This window comes from Trametes versicolor, assembly GCF_000271585.1.
Source record: "Trametes versicolor FP-101664 SS1 unplaced genomic scaffold TRAVEscaffold_9, whole genome shotgun sequence".
NCBI classification, from domain to species: domain Eukaryota; kingdom Fungi; phylum Basidiomycota; class Agaricomycetes; order Polyporales; family Polyporaceae; genus Trametes; species Trametes versicolor.
In genome coordinates this window covers 1,511,690-1,536,199 of record NW_007360329.1, presented here as the reverse complement: position 1 = coordinate 1,536,199, position 24,510 = coordinate 1,511,690, and the positions used below count along the sequence as shown (strand labels likewise).

General features: G+C 57.7%; 9 protein-coding genes and 1 non-coding gene across 10 annotated transcripts; 5 read left to right on the top strand and 5 right to left on the bottom strand.

Moving 5' to 3' along the window:
* Positions 1–443: 443 nt before the first annotated feature.
* TRAVEDRAFT_22312 (NAD-P-binding protein) lies at positions 444–1,613 on the bottom strand (the record flags this gene model as incomplete). The annotated part of the gene is made up of 4 exons (XM_008042694.1): positions 444–631; positions 689–807; positions 862–1,361; positions 1,413–1,613. 4 exons carry the CDS (start codon positions 1,611–1,613, stop codon positions 444–446), a joined length of 1,008 nt encoding a protein of 335 aa, XP_008040885.1.
* Positions 1,614–5,358: 3,745 nt separating this feature from the next.
* TRAVEDRAFT_128690 (uncharacterized protein) lies at positions 5,359–6,026 on the bottom strand (the record flags this gene model as incomplete). Its single annotated transcript, XM_008043314.1, has 2 exons — positions 5,359–5,880; positions 5,916–6,026. Coding segments are annotated over 2 exons (633 nt in total), but the record flags the coding sequence as incomplete, so codon positions are not given.
* A 1,396-nt stretch (positions 6,027–7,422) lies between these two features.
* On the top strand, positions 7,423–7,695 carry TRAVEDRAFT_91974 (uncharacterized protein; the record flags this gene model as incomplete). The annotated part of the gene is made up of 1 exon (XM_008043313.1): positions 7,423–7,695. A coding segment is annotated over one exon (273 nt), but the record flags the coding sequence as incomplete, so codon positions are not given.
* A 377-nt stretch (positions 7,696–8,072) lies between these two features.
* On the bottom strand, positions 8,073–9,358 carry TRAVEDRAFT_171842 (NAD-P-binding protein). The gene is made up of 4 exons (XM_008043312.1): positions 9,131–9,358; positions 8,548–9,074; positions 8,369–8,487; positions 8,073–8,311 (listed from the first exon to the last, which is right to left on the bottom strand). The coding sequence occupies exons 1-4, from the start codon at positions 9,329–9,331 to the stop codon at positions 8,124–8,126; spliced, it is 1,035 nt and encodes a 344-aa protein (XP_008041503.1). The 5' UTR covers positions 9,332–9,358; the 3' UTR covers positions 8,073–8,123.
* A 4-nt stretch (positions 9,359–9,362) lies between these two features.
* TRAVEDRAFT_60044 (uncharacterized protein) lies at positions 9,363–10,033 on the bottom strand. Its single transcript, XM_008043311.1, has 2 exons — positions 9,981–10,033; positions 9,363–9,889 (listed from the first exon to the last, which is right to left on the bottom strand). Exons 1-2 carry the CDS (start codon positions 10,023–10,025, stop codon positions 9,572–9,574), a joined length of 363 nt encoding a protein of 120 aa, XP_008041502.1. The 5' UTR covers positions 10,026–10,033; the 3' UTR covers positions 9,363–9,571.
* A 171-nt stretch (positions 10,034–10,204) lies between these two features.
* On the bottom strand, positions 10,205–10,285 carry TRAVEDRAFT_t148. Its single transcript has one exon. It is a non-coding gene; the product is annotated as a tRNA-Gln (tRNA).
* Positions 10,286–12,184: 1,899 nt separating this feature from the next.
* TRAVEDRAFT_171840 (ATP citrate lyase) lies at positions 12,185–16,872 on the top strand. The gene is made up of 9 exons (XM_008043310.1): positions 12,185–12,236; positions 12,292–12,602; positions 13,243–13,773; positions 13,826–14,087; positions 14,139–15,087; positions 15,144–15,938; positions 15,995–16,185; positions 16,242–16,492; positions 16,547–16,872. The coding sequence occupies exons 1-9, from the start codon at positions 12,224–12,226 to the stop codon at positions 16,712–16,714; spliced, it is 3,471 nt and encodes a 1,156-aa protein (XP_008041501.1). The 5' UTR covers positions 12,185–12,223; the 3' UTR covers positions 16,715–16,872.
* A 786-nt stretch (positions 16,873–17,658) lies between these two features.
* Positions 17,659–18,071, top strand: TRAVEDRAFT_129493 (uncharacterized protein; the record flags this gene model as incomplete). Its single annotated transcript, XM_008043309.1, has 2 exons — positions 17,659–17,748; positions 17,808–18,071. Coding segments are annotated over 2 exons (354 nt in total), but the record flags the coding sequence as incomplete, so codon positions are not given.
* Positions 18,072–22,425: 4,354 nt separating this feature from the next.
* TRAVEDRAFT_30575 (uncharacterized protein) lies at positions 22,426–22,844 on the top strand (the record flags this gene model as incomplete). The annotated part of the gene is made up of 2 exons (XM_008042788.1): positions 22,426–22,502; positions 22,587–22,844. A coding segment is annotated over exon 2 (169 nt), but the record flags the coding sequence as incomplete, so codon positions are not given.
* A 339-nt stretch (positions 22,845–23,183) lies between these two features.
* On the top strand, positions 23,184–24,396 carry TRAVEDRAFT_128612 (NAD-P-binding protein; the record flags this gene model as incomplete). Its single annotated transcript, XM_008043308.1, has 4 exons — positions 23,184–23,384; positions 23,438–23,973; positions 24,032–24,150; positions 24,209–24,396. The coding sequence occupies 4 exons, from the start codon at positions 23,184–23,186 to the stop codon at positions 24,394–24,396; spliced, it is 1,044 nt and encodes a 347-aa protein (XP_008041499.1).
* Positions 24,397–24,510: the final 114 nt, after the last annotated feature.

Sequence of the window (24,510 nt, the reverse complement as noted above, 5' to 3'; positions counted from 1 at the left end):
TCTGCTCTGGAATCCACGCATGACACTGGGAGATTCTGGGCTTTGAGCTGGGATTTCTTGTCGCCGACTGCTCCCACCGCCTGATATGATCTGATACCCCCGCCGGAGGGATGATCTCTGCGATGTCCTTCTTGTTTTCCATACGCTGCCATACTTCAAAACAGGACCAACCTTACACGCCCGTTCCGACATCCAAGCATCGCCAAGTGCCTGTCAATGTCAAACTTACCGCCGCAGAAGCTTCACCTGACGCCTCGGCAGCCCGCGTGAGCCGGAGTACTTGTGCCCTCTCTCAAGTGAACTGACACCACTGAGTTTGGTTCTTCCTCTACGACTTTCAGCTGCGCTGTCTATTTTGCACGGGCTGACCGTCCCCTGTTCTACGATATGCACAGGAAGCATGATACGTTGGAAACAAAAAAAGACACAGAACTTGTAGCGGATTACATCCATCCACGCATCTCCCAGTCGTTCAGAATATCTGCCGTGGTTTCCTCAATGCTGCGGTACGTGGCGCCCAATACTTCCTTGGACTTCGTGTTATCGTATAGCACCTTGTATACTTCTGCGGTGGCGTCGTACGGCGTCTCCACCGGCTGGATCTTGCTCGACGCCGTGCTCGCCGCGACGACTGAGTGGTTGCCAATCAGCCTCCACCCACGGGAGTGTGATATAATGTAACACGTACCGAAGTCCTGCCACCTGAAAGGGCGTGCACTTGTGATAATGCGCTCTCCGCTAGCCGATGGCTTCGTCATCGCGAGCAACAGAGCCTGCGCGAGATCGCGAACATCGACGTAGCAGTTCCTATCTCGGCTCTAGGTCAGCTCTTGCCTCATGTCTAGGACACAGGGAACTCACACGAGAATAGTGAAATCGCGCTTGGTGATAGCCTCAAATAAGAGCCCGTTCGAGCTATTCAAGCTCTCCGGTCCCCCACCCACCTCATGCAGCACGGGCCCGAACACCCACGGCGGGTTCACGACGACCAAGTCCCACGGGAGCGCCCCTTGACGCTCCTCACAGAACGCACGCGCCGCCCGCTCCGCGAATATCTTGCTCGCGCTGTACTTCGCGAGCGGCGCCGCGGCGCGCCCGAGCGTCTGCACCGCGTCCGCGTCCGCCTCATTCCAGCACGTCTCGTCGTACACGCGCGACCCGGGCGCGTCGCGCGTGAGCACGGTTGCGCACGAGGAGACGTACACGATGCGCTGGACGGATGCGGCGGCGCGCAGGACGCCGAGGGTGCCGCTGACCGCGGGATTGATTACTTCGGCGGGGTCGTCCGCGCCGAGGTGCACGGGCGAGGCGGTGTGCACGATGGCGTCGACCCCGAGTACGGCCTGGTTGAACGCCCCGTCCTGCGAGTCGCATTAGCCTGCTGTCTGTGTGGTGCTCGCTGGCGGACGTACGACCGTCATGTCCGGGACGATGGCGAAGTCGAGCTTATCGCCGTACGCGCCGAAGATGGTCCTCAGGTGTTCGGTCTTGTACGGGGAGCGCACGACACCTCGCACGGAGAAGCCTGCGTCGAGGAAGGCTTTCATCGTCCACACCGCGATGAAGCCGTTTGCGCCCGTCACCAACACTTTTCCGGAAGAGATCGCAGGCATTGTGGGTATTCTGGAGGGCAGGAGAATAGTGCACGCCCTTCCTGCACCCTTGCGTTATATGGCTTGCTCTACGGCACCGACCCCGGCGAAGAACCTCTACGACGAGTACCCTACTCTTCTATATGTTATTGACATGCTTCTTGTCGACGTGAAGAGCCAGGCTTGGGGACGCACCGCCCAGCGCCGCACTGCTACGCGGCTTATGTCCCCACGTGAACTCTTCGACTGCGGCATACTCGTCTCTCCGGGAGCTCTGGGCCCCTGATCCGTGCTTCCTTGGCAGGATCTTCATGGGAAAGGGAGCCAGCTATGCAACGCACTGCTTCCGTACGTAGTGCGATCGGAGGATAGCTCGGGCGTCGGGAGCATTGATTTCGGTGCTACACGGTCAGTATGGCGCCTCCGATCGGTCATAGAAGGATAGACTAATATCAGCTCGTGGGATCGCCGAGATGCTCATGCCGCTCTCTGGATAGATGACCTGCAGTCACGATGGTGCAAGCTGTATATACAGACAGTCCAATGTATTCGAACGATGTCTGAGCGCCGACTGGCGACGAGAAGATAATATCGATGACGTCGCCGTTGAACACCTCCTGTACAGTACAAGCATGGATCCGGAGGCAGCATCTACTAATATACCCATATACGCATCATAGTACCGCCCTACATCGAAGGGAAACCCATCAGTACCGTCATCTATGTCGTACAAGACCTGCTTCATGTCCCCTAGCGAGTCAAGCCGAGTTACAGCGAGAACGCGCCAGACCCTCTGCGCTTCATTCTGCTGCTGCGTCGACCCCATGTCAGTGACGGGTATCTGACTAGCTCTGTGACACGAGAACTCACATGAACTGCTCTGGGGATGAGGCAGGATATACGCGTTCTTCTCGTCGTCATTCATCTTGGCCAATATGTCTCCCGCCACCTCTCCAGATCTGCCTTGCAGCAGCGATATCTCTACCAACCGAGCGGCCAGGCCGTGACGGCACAGCCGTTCGCGAACGCCAAGGGCCTCTGCGTCGTCCTCCTTCCAGAGGGCGGCGATCGCATCCAGCGCCACGATGACGAGCCGTCTAAAGACCCTAGCGGCGGCCAATAGAGTATGCCCTGACAGCTGGAGCAGAAGGCGGATGTGCTCGTGGGGATGGAGTCGGCAGGCTTCGCAATGTGAGTTGGGGTCCGGAACGTTCTCTATGTTGGTGAGCATCAAGAGGCGAACCAAACCCGCAGCGATACGGTCTTGACTGTCGGGGCTGTCTGCGTCGAAGCGGAAGTGCCGCACGATGTCCGTCTCCTCGTGGAGTTGTTGCTCGCTCAATGCGCAGAAAGTGACGATACTTCCCAACGCACCCCACGCATGGCGCCGCGCGGTCAGCAGACGTTCCTTCGGCCTCTTCGTCGACAGCAGTGCGGAAAGGAACACCAACAGGCCGCCGAGCACGTCGTAGCCTATGCCGTCAGTACGAGCAGTATAGAAGGCTAATTGCCCGGAAACACGGATGAAATCAACGAGAACGTCTTCCGCCATCGGGTTCGTGAAGTGTCCATCGGTCCAGCCGGCTAGCGTCTCATGCACCGACGCATATTGCTGGCGGAACACCACAGCGAGTCCCTTTGCCCAAGAGTGCCCGTCCCGGTTCTCGGCAGAGAGCAGCGCAGACACTGCCCGTAACGCCTCTCTACACATCTGCATGCCAGCCTCCGTGGTGCATAGGGGGCCGCTTCTTAGCATTACGGTCAGCCCCTCTAGGCCTACGAAGTTCACGATGATGTCGGCGGTTTCCGGGTGCCGCCGGCTCTCTCTGTCCTGGAGTTCTCCCGTCGACTTCGGCATAGCTCGAGCAAAGACGTCGTTCAGAATCGCCAAGAACGATTCCCGTGTGTGGTCGTCTATGCTCCGTCCAGCGACGCCCGTGCCCATGTCTTCGGAGATGTGCCGGAGAGCGGAAACCAATGCCTCTCCCGCGGACTCGGCGTCGGGTTCTATGGCGAATGCGAGCTCGTGGGGATCCACAGAGAGGGATGAGCCTCCTCGATACGCTTGGGAGGCGAGCGTGATGATACGGCCACTCGCCCCATACATCCACCATCGAACCTCGCGCGAGAGAGAGTTACGCATCGCCTTTTCAGATGACGACTGGACAGGGAGATCTTCTGAGGTTTGAGGTGCTCGCTCGGGATCGGCCGTCGTTGCAAGGGCTCGAAGGACGCTGAAGACGCTGTGAAGGAGCTGACCAGCCCGAGATCCCTTCAGGATGGCAGGCCTGGGCGTATGGAATATTGAGAGGTAGACGGCAATGCGCGTCATCGAAATGGCGGCCGTCACTCCGTGTGCCCCCAGTTTCTGGATGCGGTCAAACGTGAGCAGCTGGGCAAACTGGAGAGATTGGGTGGGCACCGCGTGGTTGGGGAGGAGCAGACCGGCTACGAGGTCCACGTCCTTTTTCCGCTTCGGAGGAACACACCAGAGAATACCCTCCAGCGCGGCTAACGCAGCGCAAAAGACATCGGGGTCCGTGCCAGAACGAGACGTGACGAGAGAGGCGAGATGTCCTGCAAAAGGGCTGACTTCACGGAGCCTAGGTATGCGAGGCTTGACGATCGCCCGGAGCCGAGGGCGTGGTTCGACGGTAGTTCCTAGTGATCGTTCAAGAACGCAGACCGCCCAGGACATTTGGAAACGAGCCGAGTCAGGAATCGATGGTTGTGGTAAGAGCGTTGATATATACTTCAGCCAATAACGCGCATCTCCTATGAAGGGGATCGCAAAGCCACTGCGGTCTGGGTACGATGCGTCGTGAAGGGCAAGATAGATCACCGTGTTGACCGCGTGTGTGATATGGCGGAAGTCATCAGAAGACGGCTGGAGCTGGGTGATATGTTGGAGGAACCGCTCGACCAGGGATTTGTAGGACACGGACGCGGACGGTTGCGCGAGCGGGATCCGCACGGATAGCCTTAATGCCGACGCTACTAAAGGAAAGGGTAGGTTGTCAGCATCGCCGAGCAGTGCAAGTACGGTAGGAAACGTGGAAGGGGAGAGGGGAGAGGCCGTGGGGTTCGTGGTGGGCCGAATCATGAGGAAAGGCGTCTTCACTTCGCTGACCACGTCCTCGGGATCCAAGGCAGCCTTGTACTCGGGACCGGTCACCCCGACTTCAGATTCGAGAACAGAGAGAGCACGTATAGCAGATGTGATAGCCTCCCGGCGCTCTTCACCTGCTAGGCCCGAGGACTTGAAGCCGTCCTGCATCCAATTCCGGAGGAGTCGTTCTAGGTATGCGAAGACGCCCTTGTGGATGAACAGCCGTCGGTGAAGCACCAGATAAGGGAAATGCACTATCGCGCGGCTGAGTTTCTCGGCATCGTGAAAGCGATCCGCGTTGCGCATGAGCCAGAGGAGAATGCGAGAGTCCATAAAGGTCTTGTTGGCTTCGATGAACTTCTCGTCCTGATGTCGAAGGGAAGTGATGCGTAGCGATTCGTAGTGTCGGGACTCTGATGCGATGACTGTGCCGGTTCTGTGTAGTGGAGCGGCGCCGTCTTCTATAGAGGTACCGCGACGGCGGCGGTTCCAAGGTCTCCACTTGTGCAGCACGTAGCGCCAGTACGTAAGAAGATGTCTTCCCAGCGTAACAACTGCAAGGCGGGCGGTAGCGTAGGCGACGATCAGGTAGTCAATGGATAGAGCGAGGAGGACCGTGACGGAAGTCTTGAAAGGGCAGTCTGGGTAGACGTACGCGAGAAGGTTCGCGAGAAAGTACACAAAGGCTGTGATGCAGACGAGGACAGCAGAGATGATGGCAACAGTGTCGTTCAGGCCCCAGATGAAATCGACGAGGCCGGTGAAGAACAGGAGTAGTGAGATGTGAAGTAGGACCGGTAGGAAGGAGAGGACCGCGGGCAGGTTCCACCGGCGCATGCCGTCCATGCGGTATTGGCGATGTCGGGCTCGAGAGGACGGAACAGGAGATAGACCAGCAAGCAAGTAGTTGACCCACTGCTTTGCTAAGATAGCGATGAGTGCTGTTGACAGACTCAGAATGAGGCTTGTGAACCAGTAGACGTTCACCCGCACGGCGGAGGCGGCGACTTTGAACTGCTGCACCAGTGTGCTAGGAGCCGTGGCGGGATCGCGGGTCATCATCAGCTCGACTAGAATCGCTTGAAGCAGCACGGATGTTGGATCTGGTTGCAGATTTCGGTAGGACTCGATAATGAAGGTGGTTAATGCTGACGAGAATAGAGCCGCCTGCATCCACCGCTCAGTGAGCTAACGCCAGGTTAGAACGTGCGAACGATTAGACGCACGAATATGAGAATCGAATCGAGGTCTGTGTTCCAAGCTTGTACTGTTTCCTTATCTTCGGCCCCGGTGCGTAGAACATACAATGGCCAAATTTCCGACATCATGCTCGCACCTAGGGTTTCCTATGCACAGGTCTCGTCAGATATGTATCATTCTGTACGTCTAGTTTCTCTTACCTCGCCGTCAACTTCAACGGTGGTAGCATCCTTGGGGTAGGGTTGCGTCGAGACCTAAATCACGATTCAAGATTATTCAGTCGTCGCTGCAGCTATTCAATCACTTCGATTAATTGACCTTTTCTTGATCCCTCAACGGGACACCGTTCGATTCGATTGGTTTGACGGAGCCCAATATAGCGGGCTCTGGGTGAATCGTCGGACTTGGTTTCTTGCGACCCCTCGGTCGACTCCGGGAGGTCTTGCGCTTTGGGTCGAAAGATTCAAAGTCGGTTCCGGCACCGTTGTGCAGGCCGTCATGAGCCATCCGTGCCGTCTTATATCCCCCGTGGCCATCGAGCTTTCTGGGGAAGATGGAGGACTGAAGGAGATTTAGTGGTGGCGATCGTGTAAATTCATCCGAGTCGGTTGGCGAAGTCGCAGACGGAGAAGATGCCACGAGACTTCGCACGTCTACCATGGCCCAGTTCACAGCTCTGGAAGGGGCAGAAACCTGGTAGCCTTGCGCATCCAGCCTCTCGATCGGCGCCCACCGCCCGTAGTCACCACCATCCAGACTGGGACTCCGACTACTCCGACTCCGAGACGATCGTTGAGGAAGAGAGTCGCCCAGATCTCCTATGTCTTCAACATCAATGTACGCGTCACCTGGAGGTGCTTCATCGCTCGACTTCGACTCAGACTCTGAGTGGTGATCGTCATCCGTTAACGTCTGAGATGGGCTTGAGAGAACGAAATCGGTCTAAAGCGAATCGGTATTGGTAATGTCAGGAATGAACGGACACAGCACCTTAGAGAGAAAATGTTTGCGCACTCACCATCTTGCTGCACAGAATCGAGGGGAGGTGGTGGATCGACAGCGATCGACAGGAGCTCGGAGGCTTGCGAGTCAATGTCGTCCTCTGAGCTTACTCCGAGTTCTTCTAGACGCCATCATCGCCCCCTGGCGCGTCCTTGGACACGTGTGGCTCATGTTTCCAATCTCGTTCGTGACAGCGCTGACCACATGTTGGCAGCAAGAAGGGAACAAAATACGTATACCTCTTAAGCGCCTACACTCACTCGGCGTGGTTCCCAGGCGCCTCCCTCGCGCGCTCTTCTCCGGCGCCCACTTGGCACTCAAGTTGCTCCGCCTCGAATCCGATTTTAATTCGGCTTCTACATGTAACTCTGAACGAGTGAGTGACTTGAGAATAACGCTGTTGTTGACACTGACCACTGTGTTCAGCAAGGTCTGTTGCATGTCTATGCGCGTGACCTCCGCCCAGAGCTTCCCCGCGAGGCAGCCTGGACGGGCCCCAGCAACGGCTTCCCGAACTAATACATGCGGATCGCATACCGGAACGCCGCCGTATCCGCCTGCCGTATCCTCCTGGGCAGCGCGAATGCCCCGAGGTGGAACACGAACCGGCGCGGCGCGTTTCAGGACATCGCCGCGAAGGCGGACGACGTCGTGATTTACGAGACCGGGTTCGCACACATGCAGGGCACGAGAGTACAAAGACCTATCGTCGCGAGCATCATCGCGCTTCTGAACGACCGCCTCGCGACTGTGTGGCGGCCGCAAATGGAGTTCTCGAGCCCGTGGCTGTACATGGAGGGGTGGCAGACGTTCACGGATGTTACAACGGACGGGAGCTCCGTGCAGTGTTCGCGGGCCGTGCCGTTGCACCAGACTAACGCTACGGAAGGGCGAAACCCGGTACGTCTTCTTGGCAGAATTTGTTGTCGCAACGTAGTACTGAACTGTTTTCGTACATCACCGGGATGGGACGCCTCAGTTGGACAAATTACTCGCGCTCCTGGACCTGTGAATAAGACTCGTCAAGCTTGGAATATGTTTGCGACTGGCTTTCATGACTACTCTCGGACCGGAGGTTGGGCTCTTGCATGCGGACTTTCCAATGATGGACTACCATCGCTGACCTCATGCTGAACTGGTGATACAATGCAATTGTGGTACACAACTTAGCGTACACAAGCTGCGCGTACCTGCTCCGGGCCTTCTAGTCTAACGCACGTCTACAGCCACCCACGCGCCTTGAAGTCCTCGATCGTGTCCTTCGTCGTATCGGCTACCGTGCGGAACTTGATGCCGAGCACCGTCTTCGCCCTGGTGTTGTCATACGTCGTCGGGAACTTCACCTTTGACGGGTCGTAGGAGGTGTTGCCCGCCGACAGTGTGGGCTCAATCTTGTGGGCGACGGACACTGTTGGAGCAAGGTCAGTCCTGTTCGTCCAGGCTTCCTCAGGGTGGCATAACGCACCGAAGTCTTGGAACCTGAACCCGCCTGAGCTGACGATGAACCGGTTGCCAGCAGCCTCAGGCTTCAAGAGCGCCTCGACGTGCGCCTGCGCGATGTCCCGTACGTCCACCCACGATCCGCTGGAGCAAACCCGTCAGTCCCGCCGTCCCCCTGCAAATCGCGAAACAATTAGCACATACCCGTTGTTCGCAAGCGCCTCGTTGTCGAGCGTGCCCTTCACCACCGCAAAGTACCAGGTGTGCGCAGACGTGTTCAGATCCTCCGGCTTCGCCACCTCGTGCAAGAACGGCCCGAACACAAACGGCGGGTTCAGCGTGACCAGGTCCCACTGCAACCCCTTCTCCTTCGCGACAAAGTCCCACGCCGCGCGCTCCGCGAGGGTCTTGCTCGCGCGGTACTTCACGCCGCCCTCCGCGGCCGCGCCCTTCTCGCGCGTCGTCACCACGTCCTCCTCGTTCCAGCTCGACTCGTCGAGCACGAGCGTCTCCGCCGGGTTCGGGTTTGTACGAACGACCGCGGCCGTCGAAGAGAGGACGATCACGCGACGCAGCTTCGGAGCGTGTGCGTGCGCAGAGCGCAGGACGCTGAGCGTGCCCTGCAAGGCGGGGACGATGAGCTCGTCAGGCTCGACGGCCTTCAGGTGGAAGGGCGAGGCGGTGTGCGCGATCGCGTCGACGTCGCCGACGTGCGCGTCGAATGCGCCTGCCTGTGGGGCGCGTCAATATTCACGCGGACCGAGGGGAGATGAGGAAAGGGGCAGACCTTGGTGATGTCATCGACGATGACCACCTCGAACTTGTCGCCCGCGGAGGCAAAGAGCGTGCGGAGGTGGCCTGCCTTGCGCTCAGAGCGGACCGTGCCGCGTACGGAGAAGCCGGCGTCGAGGAGGGACTTTACGACCCAGACGGCGATGTAGCCGTTCGCGCCGGTGACGAGGACCTTGCCAGATGTTACAGCGGGCATGTTGGTTTCAGTGGGTGTGTGAGCGAGTTGATGCGGTGTGGAGGATGTCGAATCGTAGGAGAGGAGGATGGGAGTTGTTCGGACCGCTGCGAACGTTGCTCCCCACCTTATATACTGTCCGAACGGCAAATGCGCCCATGGCCGAGTTTGTCAGCCGTTCTTCTTACTGCTTCACGTTAACTGCTATCCGCTGCAGCGCTGCTGAATAATGACTTGAATGTATACGCCGTCGGGGGATCCTTACATGTCAAGTGAAAGGATCGCCGAGGTGCGAGCAGTGATATCACACCAAGGCGCGATCCTTGCACAAATACTCGTCCCGGGCCCGTTCAACGTGTGAAGCAGGCGCGATCGGTTTGCTTTTGGGATCGGATTGAGGCGCTGCATTCGGCTTTCAAAAACAAACGGTCTCTCAGCTAGCAGGCAAATCCTGCAGAAGTACTTATCTGATCGGCGAAGTCTTCTAGGGCCTTCCTCCGGGATCCTTCTTCGCGAGCATCGTATCTCAGGCGGAGGGGTGCGTGCGAATGGGCATGAGATGCCGAGCGGGTAGAGTACCTAAAGTTGTGCGAGTTGTGAATACTTGACTTATACTTTGCGCAGGCGTGCACATGGTTGTCGTCATCCCACGTCGCTCACACATACGGACCTGAACCTGGCGGGGCAAGCAGGTGATTCTCGACGCGATAAACATGAAATGCTATCGGGCGTGAGTACATCAAGCCAATTTGGAGTGTGCTCGCATACCTTCCAGCAAAATGGACATGGACGTCAGGACATCTACAGCAGGCTCGACGCTCGGCGTCTTGTTGAAGGTTCCGACCGGCGATATGTCATGATGTACTCGACTTCATGAAGCAAAAGGTGAGCGTCAGGCGCTACCAGGGCTCGAACCTGGGTTTTGGGAACTCACGAAGTCAGAATCCCAAGTGATAACCGCTACACTATAGCGCCATATTCATTTTGCCCCTGCAGAACATTCCAATGGCGTAAACCTCATTGGCTCAGTTTCGGACCGAGCCGATGTCAACAACTTCATGCTCTCGACTCTCGAGTCTCTTGACTATTGCATAGGGCTGCTCAATTTTGGCCGGACGTAGTCGCTGGACTGAAGCTAGATTAGCCCAAAATTCCTGCGAACGGTGTAAACCCATCCAACCCATCGCCCAAAGTGCTGCCATGAGCAGAGGAGGTTTAGGGATGAGTTCCAACAATTACTGGATCTGGGAGATGCGTACGTCGAACGACCGGGACGATTCGACGTTCTGCACCTCCTCGGGTATTTCCGCTTTGTTCCTTCAATGCACACATCCTCTGGAGCGACTCCGTCCGGCTAGAATTGAGCAGCTCTCATGACCCTTAGTCGAATGCGAATCCAGACACGCAGCGTTCCTGCAGGCCTGGGGGCCTGGTCTGACAAGATCTGGACATAATCAGTATGTCATTTCCTTCGCAGCTCGAAGCGCTGCAACTTGCCCGACGGAACTCACGGAGAGCATTGTGTCCAAGACGCCTCCCCGGCGTCCCAGGTTGCGGTGTCCCGCTCAACTCGGAGCCGGCGGCGTCCATCCAGACCTATCCAGACTCCACGGAGCGGGTTGCGCATTGCCGGAGCGCCTGGCGCGACCAAGGCGTTTCAGACCCGTACGTCTGGCATGAAAACGTCCGACGTGGTCTGCATCGATTGCATGGAGCTCACCTGCGTGCATATGGCGAAGCGCGAAATGATAACGGCGTGTCCGCGAAGTGCGCCTCAAGGGCCGCGCTTGCTGTTCTAGACAGGGCAGGCACGCCGCGGCAGCGAATGCTGTCGTAAAAGAATAGGCGAGAGAACGTCGGCATTGTGGCATGGCCCGACATGCGTTTTCCACGCGAGCGGAGAGGTGGATGGATGATCGCGAGATATCGATGCCCTCCAGAGACCGATGCGCGCTAGCGTGTGCAAAGCTCGGAAATGGGTCGACCGTCCAGGGGTGAAACGTCGATAGCGTGCGCATGCGCGCCATTCTTGTTGCGATGGAACAAGGCGGGTACCTGCGACTGCATAGCACAGATGGTCGTATGGTTGAGGACGCCACTTCATGTCATGCTTCCACATCCATTTCTGGACCTCAAAAACGAAATTCTACATACCAAAGGACCCCATTTGAGCTCAAATCCCGACGTACAGAAAATTCTGGGCGTCTAACCCTAACCCTAGAAAAAGCGCCAAATCGGCCGGGGGTCAACGACAATTTAAGCGCTCGATAGGGCGGTTGAGAGGCTTGAGAGAGCTGAGAAGGGGGACTACAAGTTTAAGCCGGCTTTGAAGTGACCGTCGGCCATGGGGGTGCCTCATAATCCGACAGGAAAGACAAGGAAAGTTGCCTACAGTGACTGAGTGCAACAGCGGAGCTTGAACTCGCCAATTAGACGCCTAAGATGCCATATATGGGTATGGCTTAGTCAGCAGGGTGCGCCAAATCGAGGACCTACGACATAAATTTTGGAATTTCGGGGAAACAGCCCGACAGGATTGTTAGCATGTCCTTTCTGATCGTTTCTGCACATAGAACAAACCCTACAAGTGTTGTGTGAAGGAGCCTTAGCAGGATTACAAATGAGCACGGGCGCTCGTCACAAAGAGGCGTCCTCAACCATACGAGCACAGAAGGCAGGGCCAATAGAAACAGATTATAGCACTCGTGCGAAAGTTGGGGGCTACTATTGGGATGTGCCTAAAACGGGCGGTTAGCATCCCCCCATCTACGATTTTTGCGAAAGTGAGGCGACCTCCGACGACGCCGCCTAACCTTCGATTTAAATACGCACTGGGCCGACCACCACTAACCGCCCTCGCCCTTCTCCTTCCTTCCCCCATCTCCCCTCCCTAGACGTCCCCGCTCGCCCAAAATGTCCTCGAAAGGTATGCAGCTACCCATCTCTGCGCATTAGATGCGCATGTTCACAAAGTGCTGCAGCCATCCGCGAATACGACGCGAAACTTCTGCTCGCGTACTGGCTCGAGCGCGCACCTCCCGTCGACCTCTCCGCGACCGTCAAGACGAAGCTCGTCTACCCCTCGCCCAAGGTCGCCCAGGTCTCATGGGACCCCGCAACAAACACGATCACGCCCGACACCCAGCTCCCCGGTTGGGTCTTCAACACGAAGCTCGTAGCGAAGCCTGATCAGTTGATCAAGCGCCGTGGCAAGGCCGGTCTCCTTGCGCTCAACAAGACCTGGGACGAGGCGAAGCCGTGGATTCAGCAGCGCGCGGGCAAGCCCCAGAAGGTGAGTACAGCTTCGCGTTTCCCAGTCCGTGCCCCCATCAAGTCGAGTTGTGGCCCCTGGCATGTCAAATGCTCAGACGCGTTTCATTGGGGATGCTGCGTCTGCCCCAGATCGCCATCGTACACCACAAAATCCACCTCATTAACCTCATGCATCACGGCGCGTCCGCGACGCGCCTTAGGGGTGAGGTCGCTTAGCACGCGTCGGTCCCCCACGTGATAACTCTATTGGATCTTGCCGATCTACACATCCAACAAATTCCCGCTACCGAGAGGTTGTGGGTTTTTTTTTTTCATCTCGCTCTCCCGTGAGAATCGGTCCTGTTCTTCATATCCCTCGTGACACCGGGTCCTATGGCTTTCACCTCGGCCTTGAGGTCTTGTTCTGCGTACTCGCGACTCAGCCGGCCATAGGGGCAGCTGGCTAGTCCATCATGCATTCTCCCCGTATCCGAAGCCACGGCGATAGAAGTCACCGCGCTGGAGGATGTTCGGTCGAGCGTCCAAGTGTCTGCGGCGCTCCGGGTGGTTCTACTGCTTTCCCCGGGCTTTGCGCAATTTTGGCAGCTCGGTCGCGGGCAATCCTGCTAGCTGGCGTTACAGAATCATTGACTCTGCGTGCTCATCCTACTCCGTTATAGGTCGAGTCCGTGACCGGCACGTTGAACAACTTCATCGTCGAGCCCTTCCTCCCTCATCCTTCCGATGCCGAATACTACGTTTGCATCAACTCCGCGCGCGAGGGCGACTACATCCTCTTCACACACGAGGGCGGTGTCGACATCGGCGACGTCGACGCGAAGGCGCTCAAGCTCAGTCTCCCCGTAAATGAGCCCTTCCCCTCGAGACAAACCATCGCGGAGACCCTCCTCCCTCACGTACCCGCGGCGAAGAAGGAGACGCTCGTCGACTTCCTCACCCGCCTCTACTCGGTATACGTCGACCTGCACTTCGCGTACCTCGAGATCAACCCCCTCGTTGTGCTCGATGGCGTTAACGGCGCGGAGCCCACGATCCAGTACCTCGACATGGCTGCGAAGCTCGACCAGACTGCGGAGTCTATTTGCGGCCCGAAGTGGGCGATCGCCCGTGACCTTTCTATCTACGAGTCGGGTGCCCAGGCGACGACGACCAAGGGCAAGGTCATCGGCGCAGACCGTGGACCCCCGATGGTAAGTATAGCGTCGCTCTTGTTGTACACATCTTCTCACCGTATATTTCTAGGTCTGGCCCGCACCCTTCGGTCGTGACCTCACGAAGGAAGAGGCGTACATCCAGAAACTCGATGCGTCGACCGGTGCCTCGCTGAAGCTGACTGTGCTCAACGCCGAGGGCCGCATCTGGACGATGGTCGCCGGTGGTGGTGCCTCCGTCGTCTACTCCGACGCGATTGCCGCTCACGGCTTCGCGGACGAGCTCGCCAACTACGGCGAATACTCCGGTGCTCCTTCCGAGGGCCAGACGTACGAGTACGCGAAGACCATCGGTGAGTGCCATATCCCGGGATACATTGTTCGATGCTAAGACCTGCTTCCAGTTGACTTGATGACCCGCGGCACGCCGCGCGCTGAGGGCAAGATCCTCATCATCGGTGGTGGTATTGCGAACTTCACGAACGTCGCGGCGACCTTCAAGGGTATCATCCGCGCGCTCAAGGAGTACAAGGCGCCTCTCATCAACCACAAGGTCAAGATCTACATTCGTCGTGGCGGCCCCAACTACCAGGAGGGTCTCAAGGCGATGCGCCTGCTCGGCGAGTCTCTCGGTGTCCCCATCAAGGTCTACGGCCCCGACACCCACATCACTGCGATCGTCCCCCTCGCGCTCGGTGTGACCGGCAAGCCCAAAAACCCCCTCCACTCCGTTGCCGCGACCCCCGCACCTTCTTCGCCCAAGAGCCCCGCTGCTGGTGGCGACCTCGAGCCTGAACACACTGTCGGGACCATCCACCCCGACGGCGAGCGTACGCAACCGCAGGACCAGATTGTATCCTTCGACACCAAGACGGGTGCAGCACACTCGCGTCCGTGGTTCCGCCCCTTCGACGCGAAGACGCGCTCGTTCGTGTACGGCCTGCAGCCCCGCGCCATCCAGGGCATGCTCGATTTCGACTACTCGTGCGGGCGTGAGACGCCCAGCGTGGCAGCGATGATCTACCCCTTCGGCGGCCACCACATCCAGAAGTTCTACTGGGGGACGAAGGAGACGCTGCTGCCCGTGTACACGAGCGTCGCGGACGCGGTGAAGAAGCACCCCGAGGTCGACGTTGTCGTGAACTTCGCGAGTTCCCGCAGTGTGTACTCGAGCACGCTCGAGATCTTCGAGTTTGCGCAGATCAAGAGCGTTGCGCTGATTGCGGAGGGTGTCCCCGAGCGTCACGCCAGGGAGATCCTGCACATCGCAAAGAAGAAGGGCATCCTTGTCATCGGCCCTGCGACTGTTGGTGGCATCAAGCCCGGCTGCTTCCGTATCGGTAACTCTGGCGGGTGAGTGTTTGCGTTTCACACTTGTGTGTTTTCTGAACTCTAATGGTGCATCGCAGTATGATGGACAACATCATCGCTTCCAAGCTCTACCGCTCCGGCTCGGTTGGCTACGTCTCCAAGTCCGGCGGTATGTCGAACGAGCTTAACAACATCCTCTCCCTCACCACCAACGGTACCTACGAGGGTATCGCCATCGGCGGTGACCGCTACCCCGGCTCGACGTTCATCGACCACCTCCTGCGTTACGAGGCGGACCCCGAGTGCAAGCTCCTCGTCCTCCTCGGCGAGGTCGGCGGTATCGAGGAGTACCGCGTGATCGAGGCAGTCAAGAAGGGCATAATCAAGAAGCCTATCATCGCGTGGTCTATCGGGACGTGCGCGAAGATGTTCACGACGGAGGTGCAATTCGGGCACGCTGGCTCGATGGCCAACTCGGACATGGAGACCGCAGACGCGAAGAACAACGCGATGCGCGCTGCCGGCTTCATCGTGCCCGACACGTTCGAGGACCTGCCCGAGGTGCTCACGCAGACATACGAGCGCCTCGTCGCCACGGGTGTCATCAAGCCCCAGACGGACCGCGAGCCCCCCGTCATCCCCATGGACTACAAGTGGGCGCAGGAGCTCGGGCTTATCCGCAAGCCTGCCGCGTTCATCTCGACGATCTCCGACGAGCGTGGGCAGGAGCTGCTGTACGCCGGGATGCGTATCTCGGACGTGTTCAAGGAGGACATCGGTGTCGGTGGTGTCGTCAGCTTGCTGTGGTTCAAGCGCCGCCTCCCGCCGTGGGCGACCAAGTTCATCGAGATGGTGCTCATGCTCACTGCTGACCACGGTCCCGCCGTGTCTGGGTAAGCCATCAGTGAGCATTGATACGTTTGGCAGACGAGCTGACTCGAGCTTATAGTGCCATGAACACGATCGTCGCGACCCGTGCGGGCAAGGACCTCATCTCCTCGCTTGCGTCCGGTCTCCTCACGATCGGCTCCCGCTTCGGTGGTGCCCTCGACGAGGCCGCGAGCATGTTCTCCAACGCGCGCGACACCGGTCTCACCCCCCGCGAGTTCGTCGACACCTGCAGGAAGCAGAACAAGCTCAGTGCGTACCCCTCTCCTGTGCCACGTCTGAGTATGCACTGACCACTCCGCCCACAGTCAGCGGTATCGGCCACAAGATCAAGAGCGTGAACAACCCGGATCTGCGCGTTGAGCTCGTGAAGGAATACGTGCGCAAGAACTTCCCGAGTCACAGCCTGCTCGACTACGCGCTCGCGGTCGAGAAGGTCACGACGTCGAAGAAGGACACGCTCATCCTGAACGTCGACGGCTGCATCGCTGTCTGCTTCGTCGACCTGCTCCGCGACAGTGGCGCGTTCACGTCGGACGAGGCCGACGAGTACATCAAGGTCAGTGGTCTTTTATTATCGCGTTGCGATCGCGTGTGCTTATTGTCTGTGCAGATTGGTACGCTCAACGGTCTGTTCGTCCTCGGTCGCAGCATCGGCTTCATCGGCCACCACCTCGACCAGAAGCGCCTCCGCGCGCCCCTGTATCGCCACCCCGCAGACGACATCTTCATCCAGATGGCGGACGTTTCGCAGCCGCGCGTGCTCGGCAAGATGGCGTAGGCGGCTGTGCACGCTCTGTGGGAGGGAATGAATGTACTGCTGCGGTGTGTTTTGCTTTCGAACGTCAGATACGACTCTCTGCACGATCATCACGCGTTTTCGATGTACCTATCTACCATGTGAACTATAATGACATACATAGATTTTGCTTCGCGTCGTATCTCTGCACGTCCGGTCTCGCACACCTCGTTAGCTATTAAACGCCCGGGACACTTTAGGGCGCAGCTAGCGTCAACTGCAACTCGGCTGTGCATTCCTGGTGCGCCCACGCTGTTCTTTCGCCTATACGTCGGCTGATCACACCGTTCAGAATCCAGATCATGCCCATAGAACCGCGCCCCAAGAACCGTGCCCCACACGTGCCTTCAAACGCCGGAAGTGTTATCCATAGGAGATCGAGGCACTGCTCACGCTCGGTATACTAGGAACCACCACCTAGACTCCCTACGGCCAATTTTGAGAATGGTGCGTGCAATCGTGATTCGTATGAAAAGTAAAGCTCATCCATTGGATCTCCTGCTGCTATGCAGACTTCACTCGCCCCCCAGCCGGGAGCCCAGCTGAAGGACCGCGACGACGACAAGACGACGAGCAAAGGTGGACATCGGGGTGCCCACCTTCGCATGGGAAGCGACGCTACGCAAAAGCCTGCAGCACCCACCATAAGCCGCACTGCTACTGGCGGGGACGCTAGCGGGGCATCTATTGGTGATAAAGCTGAGCGCTCGCCTCAACTTGGGCGAGGGCAAAAGGTACGTCCATGCCTCGGGGCAGTAGCAGCTCCGCACTGATTGCGATATAGCCTCCGGCGTCTGAAGCAAAGCCTTTGGATGAGGTTGAGAACGAGGTCAAGGACAAGGTAGGTATAATCATGCAAGTGCTTCGCGTTCCATCTGAAGCAACATGTTATATAGGCACTACTGAGTGCGAACGCGATGTCGATGATGTGGCCGTTGTACCTAGAGCATGCCCCGGCAGAAGACAGGGAGACAATCAAGGCGTGGAATGCCGATCTCGATGCGATCCTCATATTTGTACGTTTCGTCTATTCTGTGCTGTCTCAACTCGATCGTGCTGAGAGTCGATTGGGCAGGCGGCCCTGTTCTCAGCTGTATTGACGACATTCATCATCGAGTCGTACCAAAGTCTGCAATCGGATCCAGTGCTCGAATCACTCCAAGCCATCCTATACGAAGTGCAGGTGTCTCGTAACGCTTCCACTACGAGCAGCCCGATGCCCGTCATGCAACCCTTCCAGGTTGCTTCATCTGCCGTTCGAGTCAACATCTATTGGTTCTCCAGCCTCATTCTGAGCCTGGCCACCGCGCTCATCACAATCCTGGCTAAACAGTGGATCAACTATCTCCTTGCCGGCCTTTCGCAGGCCATCCCAGCCAACCGAGCGCGTCATCGCCAGTACCGCATGGACGGTGTTCATCGATGGAAGCTGCCCGCAATACTCTCCATCTTGCCCATCCTCCTCCACGTTGCGCTACTCCTATTCTTTGCTGGACTCGTCGACTTCGTCTGGGACATCAACAGATTTGTGGCGCTCATCTCCGCCATCCTCATCTGTATCACGGCTATCGTCTACGTGGTAGCAAACGCCTTGGCCTACGTCTACCCCGACTGCCCTTTCAAGACATCCGCCACGGTCTTCTTCGCATTGGTTATGGATCGCTGGGTCGCGGCCTGGGGGAAGATACGTGCTATATTTGGCGGGATAGCGCGGACGCTTCACCACCTCTGGGATCGAGTGGTACATACCTGCTCAGGTTTGTGCGGGCGTCGGCGTCAAAGCTCCTCTGTCGAAGACGGAGACTTCGAACTCCACACCCCTGGCGCCATCGCTGTGTCGGAGTCCCGAAAATACGATCTGTTGCGCATCTCGTCCCTTCGAAGTCACGACGAGAAAGTCATCAAGGAGAGAGAATCGTCGTTGGATGCGCGCATCCTTCTTTGGTTGTTGCGCAATTCGGACCGGATGCACGAAACGGAGGAGCTCAACTACGCTGTTCGGCGGTTCCCACACCTGATTCTACATCGGCGGCTGTTTGTTAAACAGGGCGCGATCACCTCCATAGAACAATTCCTTCAGTCCTGGATGTCCGCCGTGCCCTCCTTTCAGGCGCTGTCTGAGCCCCATAAAGAAGCGGCGGCCCAAGCCATCTATATTCTCGCAGTTCTGCATTCAGAGACTACCCTGGACAGCCCTGAGAATGAGGAGGAAGACCCGACAATGCCTACGAGCAACATGCCGACGGTACAGCCGTTCCTCATGGTGCCACCAACAGTTAGCCCTATGCCCTCTCTCCTCTCTCCGTCTACATATCCTATCGTCGTCTCACTTCTCAAGGACTACCAACGCCTTCCTTTCTCGCTGCTGGCATCGGTATTACGACTCTGTGTGTGTATTCCAGAAAGCGGAACATGTCGTGCGCCGTGGTCGGAGGATTTCCCCGCCGAAGACGTTGTCCGTCACCTCTTTCGCCTCACCCTGAAGCCAACCGTACGTTCGTCATCACGTACCATGGATCCCGACAGTGAAAGGCGTCAGGACCACGAAGACCACATGTACGCAATCAAGACGATCATCTACCTAGCACTCCACGACGTCTGGTATCCTAAACGCCACGGCTTTATGCTCCCAGTCCTCTACAGCCCCTACGCTTGGCTCGGACACATGACGCTGATGATGAGGCCAGAAACACGTGTCTCCCGCGCTGCTCGTCACCAGTTGTGCTGGGCCATCTGCGCTATCGCACCAGCCTTCCGATCCCTTCGACCTGGTGAGGCTATCGTGGAGCCCCGCGTACCAGAAGAACTCAGCACCATATGGCCCTTCGCGACTCGCCTCACCGCCTTGCTCTCGTTGGATACAGACCCGACCGTCCTCTCGCTTGCTCTAGGCGCGTTGGAAACATTAATCCGGCCAACAAAAAATGGACTCGGGAAGGACAACGACTCGAAAGCGGTACTGCATTTGCTGTCCAATGGTCCTACGATGGTCACCCTCGTCACTCAACTGGAGGAACGACTTTCACATGGCCCTGTGGAGCATTTGGGATCCCGGGTAGCAGGAGAACCTGACGCGCTCCCCGAGGGAGCGTTGAAACTTGAAGATCTTCGTATCAGAGCGGTGATACGTATCGCTCTCTACGTTTCGTTTTCCAGCTATGGGGCCAGTGAAAAACCCAGTGCCGCTCTCATTTGGAGGCTCTTGGGGGTTTTTCGCCATATCTTGGCATCTGGCCAGTACTGTGAACAAGCAGACTTCCCGCGCGCCTTTCTGGGAATTCCCTCATCTCCCCCCCTGTATTGGATCTACTCCCTTACCGGCTACGTTACCGCGCTTTTCCTCTCGTGGCCGGATCACTCTTCTGCCCTTCGCTTGGTGGACGACGAGGAGCTGCTGTCCATTGACGCAAGTGCCGACGGTGCAGCAAGATCGTTGTGCATGGCCCTCCAGAGCATCATTGACACAGCCTGGCTTGCGCCGCCTACGACTCCCCATGACTTGCCGCTCGAGGTGATGATGGTCATGGCCAGGGATGTGCCGATATGGAGGATAGGGCTCCCCCTTCTGGAACCATTCACCGCGATTTTGCAAGATATCTTGGCGCGGTGGATTCGGTCTATGAAGTCGTCGCTGATGCCGCCTACCAGCGATGACGACAGCAACAAAATCACCTCGGCGATTATCATACAACTCATCCAAAGAGGAGCTCTTCACCGACTTCTCGACATCTCGTATCAGGTGCGCAATGGCACGTTGTTACGCCTTGGGGTCCTAGAGCCTATGCTGCGAACAATATGCGCGGTGTTCCGAGCTCATGGTACCTATGTACTAGAGGAGGGGCTTGACGGGCTGCCGACTCTGCATCACAGGAGTGACCCTGGTCATCCGGCCCGCATGTTGGCTCTGGCGCTCTCTCAGTCGGACCACTATAGCGCAGACAAGCCACTCTTTCTTCTGCTCAAATCCGCCTCATCTGAGTGGAACCAGACGAAGTTTTCCGCTGAATCAAGTTTGCTCGTCGACCTCATTCGCATCGCTGGAAATGTCACAATGTATAGCCCTAAGCCGCCATACGCCAATGATGGCCCGCCGGGCGACATCCTAGTGTCCAGGTACTATCCGTATACCCCCTCAGTCCACGACCTGGTGTCATACCTTTCCCGACTGGTAAAATCGGCGGTCCCGATGTCGTCGTCCGTCCGTCGCCACGTCTGGGGCACACTGGGAAGCATCGTCACCCTGTACGCTTTACCCTTGCACACGCTGCTCGAAGACCCCGACCCTGGGCGGTTTTTCCGCTTCGATACCTTGGATGCGGACCACATTGCGACGGGACTCGTCCGCGCATCGATGCTGTGGGGCTTCTGGATCCGGCTCACCGAGATGCAGTTCGGGGGGCCGGACTTGCACCAGGCTCCCCGCCATCGCCTACTCGAGGCACACGAACGCGAGCAGGTGCTCAAACACCTACAATTGTCCTATAGAAGATGGGGAAATGACTATCAGCTACAACTGGTATACAAGGAGGTCACCGAGTTGGCTCTAGTGGTGATGTCCATGCTGTGGGCGAGCGAGGACGCAGAATCCGTGGCAGTCCGTAGCAATCTCCGACGGGAGGATCTCGCTCCTTGCTTTCTACCAGTGCTCTCGCTGGAGCACCTGCCGGCGTCGACGAGGACCTTAACCGAAGAGATTTTGGCTAGGCTACCACCGCCGGAGGACGTGCCACCCCCGGTCGATCAAAATGACGGGGACTCTACGAAGACTTTGGCCGGAGACCTCGCGGATGGAAATGCGGTCCCGGTGGGGAATTTGCCTAATGAGAGGTGAGTTTTTTCCTGGTATGGATCTGCCAGACCCCACTTACACTCGTCTTACCATGTGTAGCGAGCCACAAGGCTCCGTCCCTCCTGTAGAGCGCAGGGATAGTCTCAACAGTCAGTGCTCAAGGTACGTAATCTGCGGCAAACTCCAAGAAGAACTTACTAATTGTTTGATACAATGATACAATAGAGATCCCTACATGTCTGAGTTGCCTTTTTACGAGCGGACTGCTAGCCCCTCGTGAACGGCGGGCTTTTGAATAGAGATCGCCCGGCCCCCATGTAGCCTGCGCAGCGAGCGAGCGCCTGCTCACCGGCACTTGCCGAGGCGTTCAGTATCACACGCGAACGGTGATTTATGTATCTACCCGTTTGCCTCCGTTCCACGACGCTACTGTACGGGATAGCCGGAACTCAATCGCTTTCACTCCGGACGACTAGGTTCATCGGCTTTAACACATATGCAAGAGGGAATTTTAGACCCGGGATGATTGTGAAAGAATGTCGGATAGCATCCAACAAGAGCACATTTTCCGAAGTCGACATGTCACGTTTATCATCTATAGGGTCAGGAGTTCGAGCAGCTTGTCGAAGTCAAGAATCAAAATAGTCGACTTCTCTGCAGCGACGGGTATTCCTGCGATAGCAGATCCATTCGGTCCCATACCCCCGTAGAATTTATGTGATGCCCCGGCGCACTGCCTAAACGCTGCACCGACTTCCCTCCGTCGAGGCGTACATGTAACGTTCACCACGAACGCCTGGAACCAGTTGGAGCCCCCCCTTACACAGCCACGGGTTCGAGTACACCGATCGGAGTTTGGCGCTGGCGTAAGTGGGATTCTTGCCAAGCTCTTCCTCGCCACCCTCGCAATCACCGATCGGGAACCCGAGCGTCGAGAACTTATATGTCCTGGCGTCGACGTCGACTAGCATTCGCTGAAAGGTATGCGAGCGTACTCTACCACCCGATAGCAGTCTTGCATGTTTATCCTGGTGAAAATCACCCGGCGTGTACAACATGATCCAGGTCCAACGTTCAGGCCCTCTAGTGTGCTCGCACAAGCAGCTATGCCTCCTATTCGGTCATTTTCACCCATTCGCACGAGGTTCGCGAAGAAGGACCCAGCAGTCAGATGGAGGAAGGCTCTGGGAGGCTCGACAAGAGAAATACCCTGCAGCTGCAGAGCTGTGCAAATGTCAGCTGCTGGCTCAGCGCTCAACAGAGGGGTTGTTTTGAAAAGCTGAAGATAGCCCTCAACCCGCTCCTAGACGCAAACCGATCGCGCGTCGTTCGATCCTAACCCGCTGGAGAGCTGTGACGGACTACGGGAAGAGTGTGTGCGAGGATCGCGCCTCGGTTCGATATCACTATTCGCGCCCCGATCCCTTCGCTTCACATGCATTCCCCGACGGCGTATACATGCAGGTCCTTATTCAGCAGCACCAGTGCAGCGGATAGCAGTTAGTGCGAAGCTGGAGGGAGGACGTACTAGCCATTCCGGATGGTATATAAGGCGGGAGACGACCGTCGTACAGATCCGAACAACACCCATCCTCCCCTCTGAGCTATAACTCAGAACCCCCTGCACCACTCAACCAAACATCCAATATCACTGACATCAACATGCCCGCTGTAACATCTGGCAAGGTCCTCGTCACCGGAGTGAACGGCTTCGTCGCTGTCTGGGTCGCCAAGACGCTCCTCGACGCCGGCTTCTCCGTGCGCGGCACCGTCCGCTCGGAGAGCAAGGCGGGCCACCTCCGCACGCTCTTCGCCTCCGCGGGCGACAAGTTCGAGGTTGTCATCGTCGATGACATCACCAAGGTCCGCCCCTTTCCTCCTTCCCCCCGATCTACGAATATTGACATGCGCTACAGGAAGGCGCATTCGACGCGTACGTCGGTGACGTCGTCGCGATCGCGCACACTGCTTCGCCCTTCCACCTGAAGGCTGTCGAGCCCGACGAACTCATCGTCCCCGCCTTGCAGGGCACGCTCAGCGTCCTGCGCTCCGCGCGCGCGCACGCGCCCAACCTGCGCCGCGTGATCGTGCTGTCCTCGGTCGCCGCCGTCGTCCGCAAGAACCCGAACCCGGCGGAGACGCTCGTGCTCGACGAGGCGAGCTGGAATGAGGAGGACATCGTGACGGTGCGCGAGCAGGGCGCGGCCGCTCCTGCGGTCGCGAAGTACACCGCGAGCAAGACCCTTGCGGAGCGCGCGGCCTGGGACTTTGTCGAGAAGGAGAAGGCGGCGGGCGGGCTGGGCTGGGATCTGGTGACGCTGTGCCCGCCCTATGTGTTCGGGCCGGTCCTGCACGAGGTGGCGAAGCCGGAGCTCCTGAACACCTCTGCGCAGCTCTGGTACTTTGTGGTGGTGAAGAGCATGTTCGACAACGAGACGCTCGCGACCAACGGGTAGGTGCCCGGCATTTCACTCTGCGGGGGGCTCGTGTGGCTGACACGTTTGGGATAGGGGATCGTACGTGGACGTGCGGGACATCGCGCAGACGCATGTGCAGGCGCTTCTGAAGCCTGAGGCTGCTGGCAACCGTTTCCTGGTCAGCTCAAGAGAGTTCAAGTTCCAGGACTTCGGTGCGTCACGCTACCTGGAAGCGTTGAGAGCTTTGCAGACGTTGACCCTGTTGCATAGTGTCCGCCGCCCACAAGATCGAGCCTACGCTGCCCGCAGGCAACACCTCTTACGACCCGTCGCAGGCAAAGTTCGAAGTTGCGTACGACAACACCAGGGTGAAGACGGTGCTTGGCGTCAAGTTCCGCGCGATGGAAGAGACGACGAAGGACACGCTCGAGGACTTCAAGGTGCACGGGTGGCTGTAGATGTGTGTCAGAATAGAGGGCCTTAAGTAGGCACGCGCCCTTGCGCCAACGCATCCATGTACGCCAAGGGCATTGTAATACCAGTTCGATATCGAGTCCGTCATAGTGGTCCGT

Bases quoted from the DNA above. Each gene is read 5' to 3' on its own strand.
- TRAVEDRAFT_171842 (XM_008043312.1), bottom strand. From the start codon at position 9,331: ATGCCCGCTGTAACATCTGGCAAGGTCCTCGTCACCGGCGCGAACGGC. The intron at 9,075-9,130 runs GTCTGCCCCTTT...CGCGCCCCACAG, and splicing joins TCGTCGATGACATCACCAAG to GCAGGCGCATTCGACGCGCA. The intron at 8,312-8,368 runs GTGCGTTATGCC...TTGCTCCAACAG, and splicing joins GTTCAGGTTCCAAGACTTCG to TGTCCGTCGCCCACAAGATT.
- TRAVEDRAFT_60044 (XM_008043311.1), bottom strand. From the start codon at position 10,025: ATGTTTATCGCGTCGAGAATCACCTGCTTGCCCCGCCAGGTTCAG. The intron at 9,890-9,980 runs GTCCGTATGTGT...GCACAACTTTAG, and splicing joins GCTTGCCCCGCCAGGTTCAG to GTACTCTACCCGCTCGGCAT.
- TRAVEDRAFT_171840 (XM_008043310.1), top strand. The intron at 14,088-14,138 runs GTGAGTGCCATA...ACCTGCTTCCAG, and splicing joins CGAGTACGCGAAGACCATCG to TTGACTTGATGACCCGCGGC. The intron at 15,088-15,143 runs GTGAGTGTTTGC...GGTGCATCGCAG, and splicing joins CGTATCGGTAACTCTGGCGG to TATGATGGACAACATCATCG.